This window comes from Megascapheus bottae, chromosome 13 (assembly GCF_031878675.1).
Source record: "Megascapheus bottae isolate mThoBot1 chromosome 13, mThoBot2.hap1, whole genome shotgun sequence".
Taxonomy (NCBI): domain Eukaryota; kingdom Metazoa; phylum Chordata; class Mammalia; order Rodentia; family Geomyidae; genus Megascapheus; species Megascapheus bottae.
Window position 1 is genome coordinate 60,242,929 of NC_143521.1, and position 16,074 is coordinate 60,259,002.

A 16,074-nucleotide genomic window follows, 5' to 3' on the forward strand; every position below is an offset into this window, starting at 1 on the left:
CTTCAAGCCCTGCCTAGCAGCTTGAACACCTGGTGGGAGCCTCCACATGAGTACACCCTTTGGATCGAGGAGAGGACTCGTGTTTGAGGGGGCTGGAGGCATGGTTGAATGGAGAAGCAACTGCCTAACAAGTGTGAGGCCTTGAGTTCAAACCCCAGTATCACCAAAAACAGGACAAACAAGCAAAAAACAACTGATCCAAGAAGCTTAGCTGTGAAACGATGGCCAGTCCAAGAAGCCCCCACTGCCTCTGATAAAGACTGTTTCTTGTTAAGGATAAACAGAAGCTCTCCTCGCAGGCAGCACACCAGCGCAGTTGTCTTCCCACACGGACACAGCAAAGGATACAGATACATCTTCCTGTGAAAGGTGGCCTGGCCTGAAGAGCTTCATTCGGTAGCACTGGCAGGTCAGGAGCAGGACCATCTTTCATCACCCATCTTCTCTGCCCCAGCATCTGCTCTGTGCTCTGCTCTTCACTCTCTTCACTTTGTATCATCTACAAAACTCGCTAGGAAGTCCTCATCGGCCACATGCAGAACAGTGGACACAACGTGAGGATACAGCACAATTGCACACCTTCCTGCAGGGACGGGGGCCATCAGGACAGAGCCTCCATAGCTCCCAGGAAAGCATGGTGCTCAATCATTCTTAGAAACACATTTCCACATTTGGAACATGTCTGACTCTGGAGATAAGCAGTGGCCATGGTGACATACACTGTGAAATGTGGTTACTGCCGTGAGCTACACACATACAACGGTACAATGGTAAACGTTAGGTGTACTTCCAGCAGCCATTTTTGGTAATCCTAGGACTAACCTAGGATTAAGACATTCAGAGCAAGGTTTTGACTGAGGAGGGTGAGATCACATGAATCAATCCTCCCTCTAGTGACATGTCTGTGGCCACAGACCAGTGAAGACAGCGGGGAGCAAGACAGGACAATGATGCCTGACTCGGTAGTTTGTGTAGAGTCTCACTGACTGGGACACACTTACATGTGTGCCCAAAGAATCACAGGGGATAAAAAGTGCACAAGAGAAAAAGAAAAGGGACCAAAAAGTGACTTCCAAAGAGCGCAGGCTCCAGCACCAGACCTCACCTCCTCCTCCACCATTGCTCGCTTCTGGGCACTCCAGCTGTAGTCCGGATAATGTGAAATGGTCGTGGCGCTGCCAAAGTCACACAGCTTAATGGTTCCCTGGTTACTAAGCAACAAGTTTTCAACCTGCAAAATTCCAAAAGATAGTCCTTATGACCTGAGTTCCTAATACAAGTCCAAAAACAGTCCTTATGAGCAGGCAGGCAGAGACTGAAGCGCAGTGACATCACCCAGGAACATCAGGCGTGGCTAGCACACTCCCTAGTGGCAGCACCTCTGCACTGAGGTGAAGACTGCTGTCCACCGGGACCCTCCTGAGGGTGGGAAGGACCCTGCAGCACCCTGACTGCTGAGATGCAAACACCACAGCACAGATGAAAGGCTGCCCAGGCCCAGAAAGGCCTTGGCAAAGAAGACCTTGAGGAAGAACAGGGACTCACAGGGAGGCCAGGAAGGGACTTCTCTCAAATGGCGACAGGCAATGTCTCAATTTCTGATCAGAAGCAATATATGTGTAACTCATTTTTTAAAATTTAAAGTTAAAATTACAAATGAACTCAAGTGCTGGTGACCACTATCTGTAATCCTAGCTACTCAGAGACAGATCTGAAGATGAAAATTTGAACCCAGCCAGGGCAGAGAAGTTCATGAGATCTCTAATTAACTACCAAACGTAGTTAATTAGAAGTGTGTAGAGCACAGCCTCAAGAGGCCAAGCGAGGGTCTGAGTTCAAGCCCTGGTACACACTCATGTACATGTACACACACACACACACACACACACACACACACACACACACACACACACACACACATCTCAAACCAGGTAACCCTACTTAATAACATGAGAAATATAATGAGCCTTCAGAAAAGTCAGACTAGGAAAGAATGACCTGAGGAATAAATCTGACAAAAGATGAACCTAAGATTTCTTGTGCAGCCAGGAATCAATGGCGAGCACCTGTGATCCTGGCTATTCAGCAGGAGGCTGAGGTCTGAGCCAGCCAGGGCAGGAAAGTTTGTGAGACTCTTATCTTCAATAAAAACTACTCAGAAAAAGCTGGAAATAGTTCTGTAGTTCAAGTGGTAGAGCACTAGCCTTGAGCACAAAGAGGCTCAGAGATAGCACCTGGGTTCAAGCACCCTGAGTTCAAGCCCCAGGACAAGGAAAGAAGGCAGGCAGGCAGGCAGGCAGGCAGGCAGGCAGGCGAGAATCATTCTGATAAATTCAAAATAAACAGGGAGGAGGGGAGGGAAAATGGGAGAAAAACATGGAAAAGGGTATCGATGTTCAAGAAGTAATGTACCCACTACCTGATGAATGTAACTGTACCCCATCTATACATCACCCCGACCCACCCAAAAAAAAAGAAAAAAGAAAAAGAGAACTATACTACTACTCTACAGTGAGTGAGACACACATCATAAAGATGCAGAACCTGTCCCAAGCATCCCAAGGCAAGGGCATCTACTTAAGACCCACAAACCAGGAATTATTTGACAGTTATAATGGTAGCAGGACAAGGAAAGACTACAAAAGACACATAAAGTTACATGACAGCCAATCCCAATGCATAGTCTTACTGGCACCCCCACATATCACATTAAGTACCATGCATATTTGTGCACACCCAACAGAGTGGGTGTCCCAAAAGAGGCCAGCATAAGCCAGGACATGCAGAACCCCATGTAATGCTGGCATATCCTCTGACTTCAGAGAGCATGGTATGGGCAACACAGTACACAACAAATAAGGAGAAGGAAATTCCATGAGACACAGACCTACCATGGTATTCTACAGTCCTAGTATATAATCAGAGTCCCACAATGGGTATTCTGCAGTCCTACAATGGATATTCTCTCTCCTCTTGCCCTCTCCCCATCTCCCCCTCCCCCCCCCCCTCTCTCTCTCCATATACATCTATCTATATCTATATATATATATACACAGACACACACACACACTTTTTTTTTTTTTGGCAGTGTTGGGGCTTGAACTCAAAGTCTAGACACTGTCCTTGAACACTTTTGCTCAAGGCTAGCATGCTGCCATTTGAGCATCACTTCCAGCCTTGACTCTGTATGTGGTACTGAGGAATCAAACCCAGGGCTTCGTGCATGCTTCGTATGAGGACTCTACCACTGGGCTACACTCTCTGCCCTACGATGGATATTCTGCAGTCCTACAAAGAATACTCTAAAAGATGACTATACACAGGACAGGTGAGTCTTACCATTTTAACACTCAAAAAAGAAGATAGGAACAAAAGAAATGTGCAGATCATAATTCCATTTATATGATACCCACAAGCAAAGAAAATACACTGCTTTAGGAACATAGTATGCAGCCAAGAAAAGTAAAGTGACCACTGAAGGTAGGCAGCTGGGGCGGCCAGTAGTAGATGTATGTCCTCTAATTTCTTGTGCCTGTATCATAGCTGGCAATGACTAAGGGAGTAATCAGTGAAGGTACTTCATTGGGGAGACAAGGGATGCCAAACCCAGGGCAAGCTCAAACTCATTCTCTACTAATTTTATCCTTAACACACACATACACAATATCCACCACATCTGAAAGATGTGAACCAGAAGATTCCTGATTTCCTAGTTAAGTCTTCTTGTTCATCTTCATTCCCACGATGCTGGAGGCACCATGGTTTCTGAATACTAGGAGGTACTGGAACTTTGAAAAACTTTCCTGCAGTGGACAGCCACCAACTTCTAGAACCCTCCCCTGGACACCTAAGGTAGAATGGACAAGAGGACAAAGTGGGCACACAAGGACCTCACATGTACAAAGGACAGACCACTAGGAGATAAGGAGAATTAGGCAGCCCGTGGGCAGACATCTGCCGTGCTGAAGAAGGCACATCAACCCTGCCTCATGTCACAGCAAGCCTTCCAAGTGAACAAAATCGAATACAGGAAAGGACGACTTCAGGAGTGACCTTAGGGGGAAATGGGGGCATCTAAAGCTGCCCAAGGCCAAAGGCTTTCGGAAGGGCTACTCTGCTTTGGGGAAAACTAGAGCAGATCAGCAACAGACTGCTGGAGTAGATACTCAGGGATAATGTTCATTTTGGTGGGCAATAAATGGAAGTAACTTTCTCTCAAATGTACACACAAGGATCTGGCAGTAAAATGGCTTCAGTGTTCCTCAGCAAAAAGAATCTTGGGTAAGGAGTTAGGTGGAGCACAAACTACTGATATATTCTCAAAATTCTCAAAAACTTTTTTTTTTAAAGCACAATAGAGTAGTGAAAATAAGGCCATAATCAAACTCCTTCCTTCCTACTCTCCTTCCTTTTTCCCTTCCTCCCTCCTTCCTTCCTTCCCTGGGGCTTGAACTTAGGGCCTGGGCATTATCCTTGAGCTTTTTTGCTCAAAGCTAACACTCTACCACTTTGAGCTACAGCACCACTTCTGATTTTCTGGTGATTAATTGGTACTAAGAGTCTCACAGATTTTCCTGCCTGGGCTAGCTTCAAACTTCAATCCTCAGACCTCAGTGTCTTGAGTAGCTATGATTAACAGGTATAAGCCACCAGCACTCAGCATCCAGGAGATTTCTGTACCACTTACAACTTTAAAGAGATGGTTATAATACTGTTGAAGTTCAGTATATCAATGATACAAGCCAATAAAACAGAAAAAAAAGGAAGTCAGTTAAAGAACAAAATCTGATAGAATTCAACATCATGGCATTCAATTTCATTAACAACCAGAACGAAGTGCAATTACAACACATATGACTGTCCTCCTGGACCAGGCTGGCAGAAACTACCCCAGGCAACTCCAACTTGGCACACCTGCGGGAGGGGCAGACCCCCAAGAGACCACCACACAACCTACAGATGGCGCTGCAAGGCAGAATTCCTGAGAAGCAACACAGGGTCACCTTTCCTTGTGGGTGACCTCCCCCAAGGTCAGAAGGGACCAAAGCCACGCTTGCCAGTGTAGGAAACTGAGCACCCAGGATGACAGGACAAAGCCAAGTGGTGCCCCTCACCAAGCAACGAGGTCGAGGGTGAGGACAGCAGGTGAGGTTGTCAAGTCTCACGTGCCAATGTAGGAAACTGAGAGCCCAGGATGACAGGACAAAGCCGAGTGGTGCCCCTCACCAAGCAATGAGGGTGAGAGTGAAGACAGCAGGTGAGGTTGTCAAGTCTCACGTGCTGAGCCAAGGACACGGTCAGCGCCTGTGACCATAGCAGCAGGTACCTTGAGGTCTCTGTGGATGATGGGCGGCTTCTGCTTGTGCATGTGCTGCACTGCTCTGCACGTCTGGTAGAAGATCTTCAAAATGGCGTCACATGACAAAGGACCTTTAGATTCAACTCTCTTTAGAAATTCCACCAGTTGTCCTAAAAGAGACAATTGATTTTAATCACCCTGAGGCTACAGCTGTGCTCACCTAAGGGTCTTTGCTTGGCTGTCTGGGCTCCAGACACAACCAAACCTCATGTATTAGTGAGGCAAGCCTCCTGCTTCAGCCTCTCCTGAGTTCTGGGATCAGAGGCATGTGCTACCATGCCCAGCCACAATACGGTACCTTTTTTAAAAGGAAAAAGTACACATACTCAAACCAGTTTAATAAACATCTATTCAGCTCCTGTAGTCTCTATATTATTTATTAATTTAGTCAGTCAGTGGTGGGGCTTGAACTCTGGGTCTGGGTACTATCCCTGAGCTCTTCAGCTCAAGGCTAGCACTCTACCACGTGAGCCAGAGCTCCACTTCCAGTCTTCTGATGGTTAATTGTACATAAAGTGTCTCATGGACTTTCCTTTCCTGGGCTGGCTCTGAACCATGATCCTCAGATCTCAGCCTCCTGAGTAGCTAGCCACCAGCACCCAGCTCTATATTTTTAGTATAAATGAGTATAATTAAATGAGTATCACAACAAGCATCCAAAAAGGAGCTGGTTGTGAATGAAGGCCTGGGTTGGAAGAGTCCACAGTCCCAGTGCCATGGCAGCTAGTTAAAGGGACAGTCAGGGTAGTACCCAAAGTCAATTTCCAGATGCCATGCACCCCCCAAAAATGCAGAGCTGCCAGAGAAAATAAAGGTTACTAGAAAGGGGTTCTCATAAAAGACGACACACAAAAAAACTACAACATAGAAGCTCTGATGGGTCCTGAGCTGGGGAGGGGGCAGTGGAGAAAATATGAAGACATTTTGGAACCAACTAGAGACAGAGCATGCACAGTGTATAACAACCACCATGAAATAATGAAGGTTTTCTTGGGTGCATAACTGAAACTGCAGTTATAATAGAAAAGGCTCCTGCTCTCAGGCAGTAAGCATGGAAAAAAAAAAAGTTTACCTGTGAGATAAAGCAATTACAAAAAAAATGTTACAAACGAGTGAACCTATAGAAATAGTTTAAGTTTGCCGGGAGTTTGGCCTAGTGGTAGAGTGCTTATCTGGCATGCATGAAGACCCGGGTTCAATTCCTTGGTACCACATACTTAGAAAAAGCCAGAAATGATGCTGAGGTTCAAGTGGTAAAGTTATAGCCTTGAGAAAAATCCAAGGACAGTGCTCAGGCCCTGAGCTCAAGCCCAGGACTGGGAAAAAAAAAAAAAAAAGTTTTAAGTTTCCTATTGGTTTAAAATTTCAGCGTTAAAAATCGAGGCCACAGCCAGGTGTGGTGGCTCACGCCTGTCATCCTCGCTACTCAGGAGGCTGAGATCTGAGGATCAAGGTGCAAAGCCAGGCCGGGCACAGAAGGACCTGAGACTCTCATCATCTATTAACCTCTAGAAAATGGGAAGTGGGACTTGGGTCAAGGGCAGGGCAGTAGCCTTGAGCTGAAGAGCTCAGGGACAATGCCCAGGCCCAGGGGTAGGGTGGTAGCCTTGAGCTGAAGAGCTCAGGGACAGCGGCCAAGCTGAGTTCAAGCCCCATGACCCACCACAAAAAATAAATAAATAAAACTGAGGCCATGAGTTAGTGGTAGAGTGCTCGACTAGCATGTACAAAGCCCTGAGTCCAAGTCCTCACTACCACATACACAGAAAATGCCGGATGTGGTGCTGTAGCCCAAGTGGTAGAGCGCTAGCCTTGAGAAAGAAAGCTCAAGGACAATGCCCAGGTCCTGTGTTCAAGGCCCAAGACTGGCAAAAAAAAAAAAAAAAAAAAAAAAAAAAAAAGGTTGAGAAAAATACACAAAACGTCTGCACAAGTGCCAATTTGAGAAATCAGTCTACTGCTGTTACCTCACAGTGCATCTTTAGCCCAAGGAGCCTAATACACGGCTTCTTCTGTTCACATTCTGAAGGGAAATGGTTACAACCACAGCACTGGTGTGGGTGAAGGGACTGGGTGGGCCTAGGAAGGCATACAAATAAGTAAGAGGCAGAGAGGGGAAGGCTGAGGAGACGCTGCCCTGGCCCAGGCCACAGGCTCTAGGGCTCCAGCTGTGTGGAAGCGGCTTCTGCCGATGAAGAACTTGATCTGCGCAGGCTCCGTCCTCTCATCCTAGGCACAGGACCCCTAACATCCCTCCTGCAGACACGCGGCTACATACACACTCTCTAAATACATTTTCTGCTCCTCTGCCACTACTGGTTTATGTTCACTTTGATTCTCACGGGCACTGGGGAGGTAGAGGCTGGTGGGAGGCAGCCCTCATTTGGCTGAGTTTCCTTTCATGGGTTCTGAGCCTCAGTCTTTTCTGCTGCATCCATTGCTCTCAGACTTTTCCCTCTCCAGGTGGACACAAGCAGTGACTGATGCCAGGGTGTGTAATTCAAGGAAGCTTCACCCCACACTGCCCATCCCAGACAGAGACCAAGATGTGGAAGACACTCCGCAGCAGGATTCCATGGTGGAATAGCCCACCACCTCATTCCACTACACAGGCAATGCTCGGCGCCTGGAAAAGCCAGGGGCCTTGCCTCAGGAATTGTGTGCAGTCACTCATGCAGCTGCTCTGTTCATGGAGCTCTCCATAGTCATCAAGGGCTCCCTGGCCAGCCAGCAGACCGAGGATTCTTTCTGCCTCCTTCTTGGACCTGGCCTTGTCATACCACACAGCCATGAGGGGTGTGTGATCTGCATTTCTCCTTCCCTGGTTACACTGCTACCAGTCAGTCAGTCAGTCTCAGGAAACGATGGTGGTGAGGTCCTCCTCCTTTGCAACCTGAGCCCAGTGAGGCACACACACAAACAGGGTTCACATGGTTTAAAAACCACTAGATAACTGACCTGTTCCTTCAGTTCAGACCAGTGTCTTAAGGCCCTAGAGACACAACTTTCTGAACATATCAGAAAGCATCAAGACCCTAAAGGCTCTTTACCTTTACAGAGCTCTGTGAGCAGGAGGAACTCAGCTTGCCCTGTGTCTGATTCCTCCTTTCCTATGGATGCTGCAGAGCAGAACTGGACAATGTTGGGGTGGCCAGAAAGTTTTTTCTGCAGGTATCTTGTTAAAAGAAAATAAGTATAAATGTTCCCAACTCTGCATTAAAAAGAAAAATGTACACAGCATTAAGAGATTTGAACTGCCTCATGTCTTGATGTTGTCTGAGCAGAGAGAGAAGGGAGAGGCAAGTGGGAACGATGAGAAAGAGAAGGGTATGGGAAGAAGCTAGTGAAGATGGCATAACCAAGCAGGTTAAGTGGGGACACACAGACACCACCAATCCACAGCAAGAAGGCCGTGAGGCATGACCATGTCCACTCTACCGCAGCTCATGTGGCCAACAGGCTCTCAGCATGGCACGCTTGGAGGAAAGGGACATCTACTCTCCCAGCAGTAAGGTGAGGCTCTCTGCTTCAGGAGGACATGAGTGGTAAAGTAAAGCAGGCAAGGGTGCAGGGTGAGGAAGGTAAGGAGGGTGGCTGATGAAAACCACATACCTGAGGCTAGTACTGTGTCTGTCCACACAGCCCTCCCCCAGGTCATCAGAGGGGCGGGCAGGGCTCTCCCTGAGGCAAATGGCCCATCGGTTTGGTGTGGAGGAATTCTTGGCAAAAACAAGCCCCTGCTCCACATCTCTAAATCTTTTTACCTATGCTAGTAACAGGGCTTGACTCAGTGTCTGGTGCCCTCATTCAGCTTTCTTGCTTATGGCTGGTGCTCGATCTTTTGAAGCACGCCAGGCTGGCATTTTGCTGATTAATTGAGGAGGTAGTCTCATAGACTTTTCTGCTCAAGCTGGCTTCACATCATGATCCTCCAGCTCTGTAGCAGATAGCTACTCCTGGGTAGCTAGGATGACAGCTACTCCTGAATCTTTTCTGTTTTGTTTTTGCTAGCTCTGGTGCTTGAACTCAGAGCCTAGACACTGGCCCTGAGCCTCTCTGCGCTCAAGGTTCTAACAGTTGAGCCACAGCACCACTTCTGGCTTTTTCTGTGCATGTAGTACTGAGGAATCGAACCCAGGGCTTCACATGCTAGGCAAACACTCTACCAGTAGGTCATGCTCCCAGCCCCCTGAATCTTTTACTATGACCCAGGGAAGCGAGAACAAGGAAGAAAACTTTTCGGGTCTATAGGAGGTCTGAGAAAACAAGAGGTCAACTTTACCAAAACCAAACACAACATCATAGAAGCCTCCTGGCATCTGGGGTCACAGCCAGTGCCTCCCTACGTCCTAGCACTGACTCTCAGTCCTGGAAAAAGGATACCAAGAAGCAAACTTCCTGAATGATGGCTCTGTTCTTTTCCTCTTCATTGGACAGTAACCTCTGTCAGGGAACAGCACACACAAAAAAAGAGTGTTTACTTTCTGCTTTATCACTTTATCTCAGACAAACACCCCAGAGGATAAAGGCACAGTGTCTAAGGGATATGGAATCTAAGGATGGGTAACCAGTTAACTACATATGAACATCTTACTTGAGAGAAGCTTAAAAGACCTTTAAATAACCTCTGAGTCAAGAATACAAGAAAAAGTAGAAACAGGCCCCAGTAAAACAAGACTGACGAAGAAATGCAGGACATATTTAGTGGATATGGGCACATACTATGGACCTCTGACGTCAGTCAAGCTTGAAGGACCACGGGCCATCTTGGGAAAACAGTCTGAAATGGCCACCATGCCTGCTGCTATCTCTCTTGACTAAAGCAGAGCTACCCCATCAGATACCCAAATCTAGAGAGCCCTCCCACTAAACCCAGGTGACCCTCTCTGTGAACATGAGTTCACTCTTGGCCTGTTACTTCAGTCCACAGCAAGGCCACTTTTACTCTTCCTCTCAAAGCTGACCCACATATGTCCCAAGGGAGTCCTTAATCTAGCTCAGTTATAGTTCTAAGGCAAACCCTTAGAACAGTGAAGAGATACCAGGACTTAAACCAATGCAAACTAAGTGTGAGGGGCCCATCTCTACAAACAGCTCAAAACATCTTTACAATAATCAGAAGCCCACACCAAATAACACAAGTGTCACGTTTTATTACCTTTAATGCATATTCTCTTCCACTTCCCAGATCTTGAGCTTCATACACAAATGCAAACCCTCCTGAAAAATTAAAAATACTTGCCAGTCAGTGCTAAAAGTTTAGCTTTAAAGTAAATACCTTTCCTGGGTGTAATGCAAACCGGACTGTAACCGACACTAATTTCCCACAAAAAGCCACAGCCCAACTTACATGCTACAGTCTCCATATGTTCTATTTCTGAGACAGGAAGGAAGGGCCCTGAGAGACGAAGGAAGGGGAAGAAAAACCAAAAACCAGTACCCTGAAAACAAATGAGTGACATGGTAAATTCTAGACCAGTTCATTCTTCAAAGGAAGAATGCAGAACACTGTCAACACCATGAGGTTTTACTGGCCAGCACTGCTGAGATGCACGTGGCCTTTGGACACTCTTTGAGCACATAGGCACCTACACTGCTGCCACCACTTCTACTTTCAATGGCTTCCAGAGGCTAACTATCCACTAAGTGATGTCACGGCCCCTGGGACAATTCAGGTCGCAAGTCTAGAAGCAAGGCTTCCCACGCAGTGTGGAAGAACAGGACCTCAGCCTGATGCCCCTGTCCTGTGCCCAGTGACTTGCACTCTGTAGCTAAGTGCAAGTGTAGCTTGAATTAAGGGATTTGGGAGGGCAGATCATTTAACTTAATTACTGCTAGTTTTGAACATCTTTGTAAGATTAGGGCTGGCACAGATGCAAGAGTAACAGAAGACTAGGAGATGGGGGTCACACTCTTCTGTGTTCCTATGGGGACTATTTGCGTATTTGTTTTCTATGGATTTTTATTCACTTTCCAGCTTACTATAAAGCAGATTGATGACAATTTTAGTGTCATGAAATGATGAGAAAAAAAAGTGGCCCTCTCTGTCAAAGAGGAAAATGCCAATTAATTCATTCTAATATAATAAGACATTAGCCGATCAAAACCAGCCATGTACAAGGGGAACTACAGACCAAGCAGAGTTGGTTTAACATGTGAAAATCACTTACATTTTATAGTTTTAGGGTTTTTTTTGGTCAGTCCTGGGGACTGAACTCAGGGCCTGAGCATTGTCCTCGGACTTTCTCAAGGCTAGAGCTCTACCACAGCACCACTTCCGACTTTTTTCTATGTATATAGTACTGAGGAATCGAACCCCGGTCTTCGTGCATGCTAGGCAAGCATTCTACCACTAGGCCAAACTCTCTCGCAGGTGTAATTTTTCTTTAGGCTCAGTATTTAAACATCCTACAAGAAGAAAAATCACATTGCAAAATCTGAAATTCAGCAAATCAGATATGCAAAGAAATTTCCTCAACTTGATAATGGGTGGCTATGTAGGACCAGTGCACCTAATAGTACACTGAGATCAGAACAAAGCAAAAAGAAGAGTGTCTGTGCCACAGGCAGATAGTTCATATCTTCCCAGAGGTTTCAACTAGTGCGACCAGATAAGAAAAGAAAATTAAAGGCATTTACGTCACAAAGAAAAGAAGTAAGAGTGCTTTTATTTGCAGATAACATTCTACATAGAAAATCTGCTGAAATCCAAAAAGAAAAAAGCTACTGTACCTAATGAATTTAGACAGTTGTAGGATATAAAAGCCAGATACAAAAAAAAAAAAACTCTGTTTCTACACACTCAGAGCTAGGGAGAGATTTCTTAGAATTATGAAGTATGACTGGAGGGGAAAAAAAAGATAAACTATAAACTATCTACATTACATTAAAAAAAATCTGCTCTTTTAAATATACTGGTAAGAGGATGAGAAAAACCTAAAACACTAATCAAGTTTTGCAAATGACTCAAGAAAGGACTTCTATCTAGAAAATACAAAGAAAAACAAAAACCTAAGAGCAGGAACACAGGTCCTATGCATATGACACCAGGGACAGCTGACTGAAGTTGCATGAGACATCTGCCAGTGCGCAACTGTCACACATATAAACACCACAATATTCATGTGGTGTTAAATTCACCTTACTGACTTTATGTCCACAAAGAGCACAACAGCCACGCTGGCTGTGCGGCCTGTATCCGGAAGCCCACCTCAGAAGCTGCATCATGCAAAGCCCAAAGGAGAATGCCCTGTTGTTTAGTAGTCTCTTCTAGATCACAGGATAATACAGATTACATGAGTAATCTAGAATACATTTAGACAAGGCTTTCCTAGCATGCTAGATTCTTCCAATCACCCGTCTTTTAAAAGCAATGAAACTTACAACAAATTTTAAGATTCTTAGAAAGTGATCTTGGCTCTAAAGTTCTGCACAACAAACCCATTTCCCACTCCAGGTCCAAATTCATGAAAACCAGTTAACAGCAAAATATGATCTATCATAAGCTCATTTGAAACAAAACCTGATATGAATTATTATAGGCAGTTTTCAGACTTGAACATCCTGAGAGAATATTAACTGAATTTAGAGTAAGTCAGTATATTTAATGACAATATATGTATATATGTGTATATATATATGTATATATACTTTCCCAAGTCCTCAGGAAGGGCCATGATGTATAATTCATACCCCAAAGTCACGTTCCTGAATTCTAAAGATGTAACCCTCAGGGTCTGTCTTATAGTCCTAATTGGAGATAGCCTGAACCCTCGTAGCCTCATTTCCTGCTGCCCAGGAAACTCACTTAGATCTATGTAAAATACCTGCTATAGGCTTGATACCCTGCTCCAGTTCAAAAAGAAGCTTTAAATAACTCATTAAGCCAGGTGCCAGTGACTCATGCCTGCAATCCTAGCTACTCAGGAGGCTGAGATCTGAGGATTGCGGTTCAAAGCCAGACTGGACATAAAAGTCCATGAGACTCTTAACTCCAATTAATTACTAGAAAACCAGAAGTAGCACTGTGGTTCAAGGGGAAGGGTGGTAACTTTGAGCTGAAGAGCTCAAGGACAGCACCCAGGTCCAGAGTTCAAGCCCCAGGACTAAGAATGAAAGAAAGAAGAAAAAGGAAGAAAGGGAGGGAGGGAGGAAGAAATTGATAGCTCATGGTATAGTGGTTATTTTTTTATTTCCTAGTTGGCCCAAGAACAAAAGGGGTAAATTCCAAGTGACAGTAGCCACCCACATATGCTGATTCTTCCCCAGTGTTACAGGGCCTACTCAACCTTGCTGCTTTACATGAACCTCATGTCACTAGGACTGCCTCCCCTTAGCAATAATCTTCTGATCCTGGTCCTGGAGCACCTCCCCAGGTGGGTGCACTCGGATTGCTCCCATCCTGAGACTAGGCCCATCTTACCTCCCCCAGAACCTCCTGGTTCCCCACAATGTTGTACTGCGTTGCCCACACTAAGTGGCCATTTGAGCCAGTCCTATGTTCCACAGAGGAGGTTAGATGCTGTATACGATGGATAGCATGAAGAAAATGAAGAAAACTGCCTGGCATTTTCAGAATAAATGAACTGATCTGAGGAATGCTTGTCATTGTTCTAACAGATGCAAGGGAACATTTTATTTCAAGACATCAGCAGAATTGGTACCTCCAAAAGAAGGGCTAGGCTTAGATTTTCTTACCTGATCACCTTCAAACTCTATGTATGACTATAGTGTTTCCAGAATAAAAACATATTTGACTCCTTCCCTGCCCCCAGCAATGTACACAAGAGGCCATTTTGACAGGCTGACTCTTCAGCCCTAAATGCTGGTTAGGGTTCTACTCCCTGGAAAGAGGAAAACAAGGTAAACCAGGTAGATTACAACTGGGTTTAGCTGGAAGACTTGATACACCCCTGGGCACCACTAGTGTGTTACCCTGTGTCTAGAAGAGACACTAGTACTCTATTAATAGTCACTCCTGTGTGAAGTTTGAGAATCTACAAACAAAAATAATAGCAGACTGACTTCAAGACACATAACTGGCTTTGTGTGGTAAGACACACATGTAGGAAGATGGCAGGTTCCATATGAGCCTGAGTGATACAGCAAGACTATCTCAAAAAAACAAAACATCACAAAACAGACACATGGCTGAAAGCCATATCTACCCTCTAAGGTTTTTTTTTGTTTTTGTTTTATTTTTGTCCTGGTGCTTGAACTCAGGGCCTTGGCACTGTCCTTGGACATCTTTTTGTTCAAGGCTAGAGCTCTGACACTTGAAGCACAGTGTCACTTCCAGCATTTTCTGTGTATGTGGTACGGAGGAATCGAACTCAGGGCTTCATGCATGCTAGGCAAGCACTCTACCACTAGGCCAAACTCCCAGTCCCACTAAGGTTTTCTATGGGTTACAGTTATTGGCCCTGCTTCCTATAACTTCCAAGAGATCACATGAGACTTCCAAGAGACATGGCAAGCTTAAGAAGGTCCCAAGATGGAGGGACTCAGCACAGTGATGGCTACTTCACCAACCCTGGCAGGACTGCCACTCAACAATGTGTGTAGCCAGAGTGTGAAGCTCTTCAGAACTTCCCTGTTTCTCTGTTGTACAGTAGTCCTGGAGGTGACACAGAGAGTCATGGCTGCTTATTTCTACCCCACTCTTTTCCACATCCAGATACTGCTTACATCCTGAGTCTGGACTTCAGTCTCTTGGGCCTCCTCCTTTGACCTCCCCAATCCACTGTCAGAGCCCTCTGCCCTATATCCAAGGAAACCCAAGTTCCAGAACTTCTTACTGGACTGCCATTTTTTAGTTTGAACTCAGGGCCATTGCAACCAAGAGCCCAATCCAGATCCAACTTTCCTTAGCAGGACCTCTAGAGGTCCTGACCCACAACCTGCTTGCAGTGACTCTCTACCTAGGTTAAGTGTGACTCATGCCCCCAGCAGAGCCCTCCCCAGCTCGCCCTCCCCAGCTCTGACCCGGGCCCCCAGCTCGCCCTCCCCAGCTCTGACCCGGGCCTCTAGCTTGCCCTCCCCAGCTCTGACCAGGGCCCCCAGCTCGCCCTCCCCAGCTCTGACCCGGGCCTCTAGCTCGCCCTCCCCAGCTCTGATCCGGGCCCCCAGTGGTGGCCTCCCAGTTCTGACCGGGGCCCCCAGCTCGCCCTCCCCAGCTCTGACTAGGGCCCCCAGCAGTGCCCTCCCCAGCTCGCCCTCCCCAGCTCTGACCCGGGCCCCCAGCGGCGACCCTAGCTGGACCTGACGGACCCCGGCGGTGGTACCCCCCCCCAGCCTCGCCCATGTCCCCAGCCGTGACCCTTCCCAGTCCTGACCTGACCCCTCCCGGCTGATCCGACCCCCGGCGGCCCGGCGACGCCCAGGGCCGACCCGAGCCTCACCCTCGGCCAACACTCGCCGCACCCGCAGGCGCAACTCGCCCAGCTCCACCGTCTGTCCCACGAAGTCGCTCTGGTCCCGGCTGGCAGCTCCGCCCAGGGAGCCGGGGCCCGCTAGGAAATCCAGCGCAGACTGCAGCAGCGACATGGCGACAGCCGCTCGGCGGCAGTACACGCCAGACGAGGGCCCCGATGCGCGCCGGACTCCGTCTCGGGTCTGGCCGGTCAGCGGCTGCCGGCGCACAGCCCCGCCATCTTCCGCCCGCGCCGTGACGTGCGCACGTCGCGTCGTGACGCATGTCCCCGCCCCTGCGCGGC

At 47.0% G+C, this 16,074-nt stretch overlaps 1 protein-coding gene across 2 annotated transcripts in view; it reads right to left on the reverse strand.

Moving 5' to 3' along the window:
- The window catches only part of Gak (cyclin G associated kinase), a 48,420-nt gene extending 32,421 nt beyond the window's left edge, over positions 1-15,999 (reverse strand). Inside the window, exons 1-6 of one of the 2 annotated variants that reach the window (XM_090343945.1) lie at positions 15,760-15,997; positions 10,518-10,579; positions 9,743-9,802; positions 8,410-8,524; positions 5,327-5,469; positions 1,106-1,231 (exon numbers count right to left, since the gene is read on the reverse strand). In XM_090343945.1, the coding sequence (XP_090200071.1) occupies positions 1,106-1,231; positions 5,327-5,469; positions 8,410-8,524; positions 9,743-9,802; positions 10,518-10,579; positions 15,760-15,904 (651 nt within the window). In that variant the 5' untranslated portion in view covers positions 15,905-15,997. Of the gene's footprint in view, positions 1-1,105; positions 1,232-5,326; positions 5,470-8,409; positions 8,525-9,742; positions 9,803-10,517; positions 10,580-15,759 lie in introns of both variants that reach the window. The other variant, XM_090343944.1, reaches the window with a different exon arrangement.
- Positions 16,000-16,074: the final 75 nt, after the last annotated feature.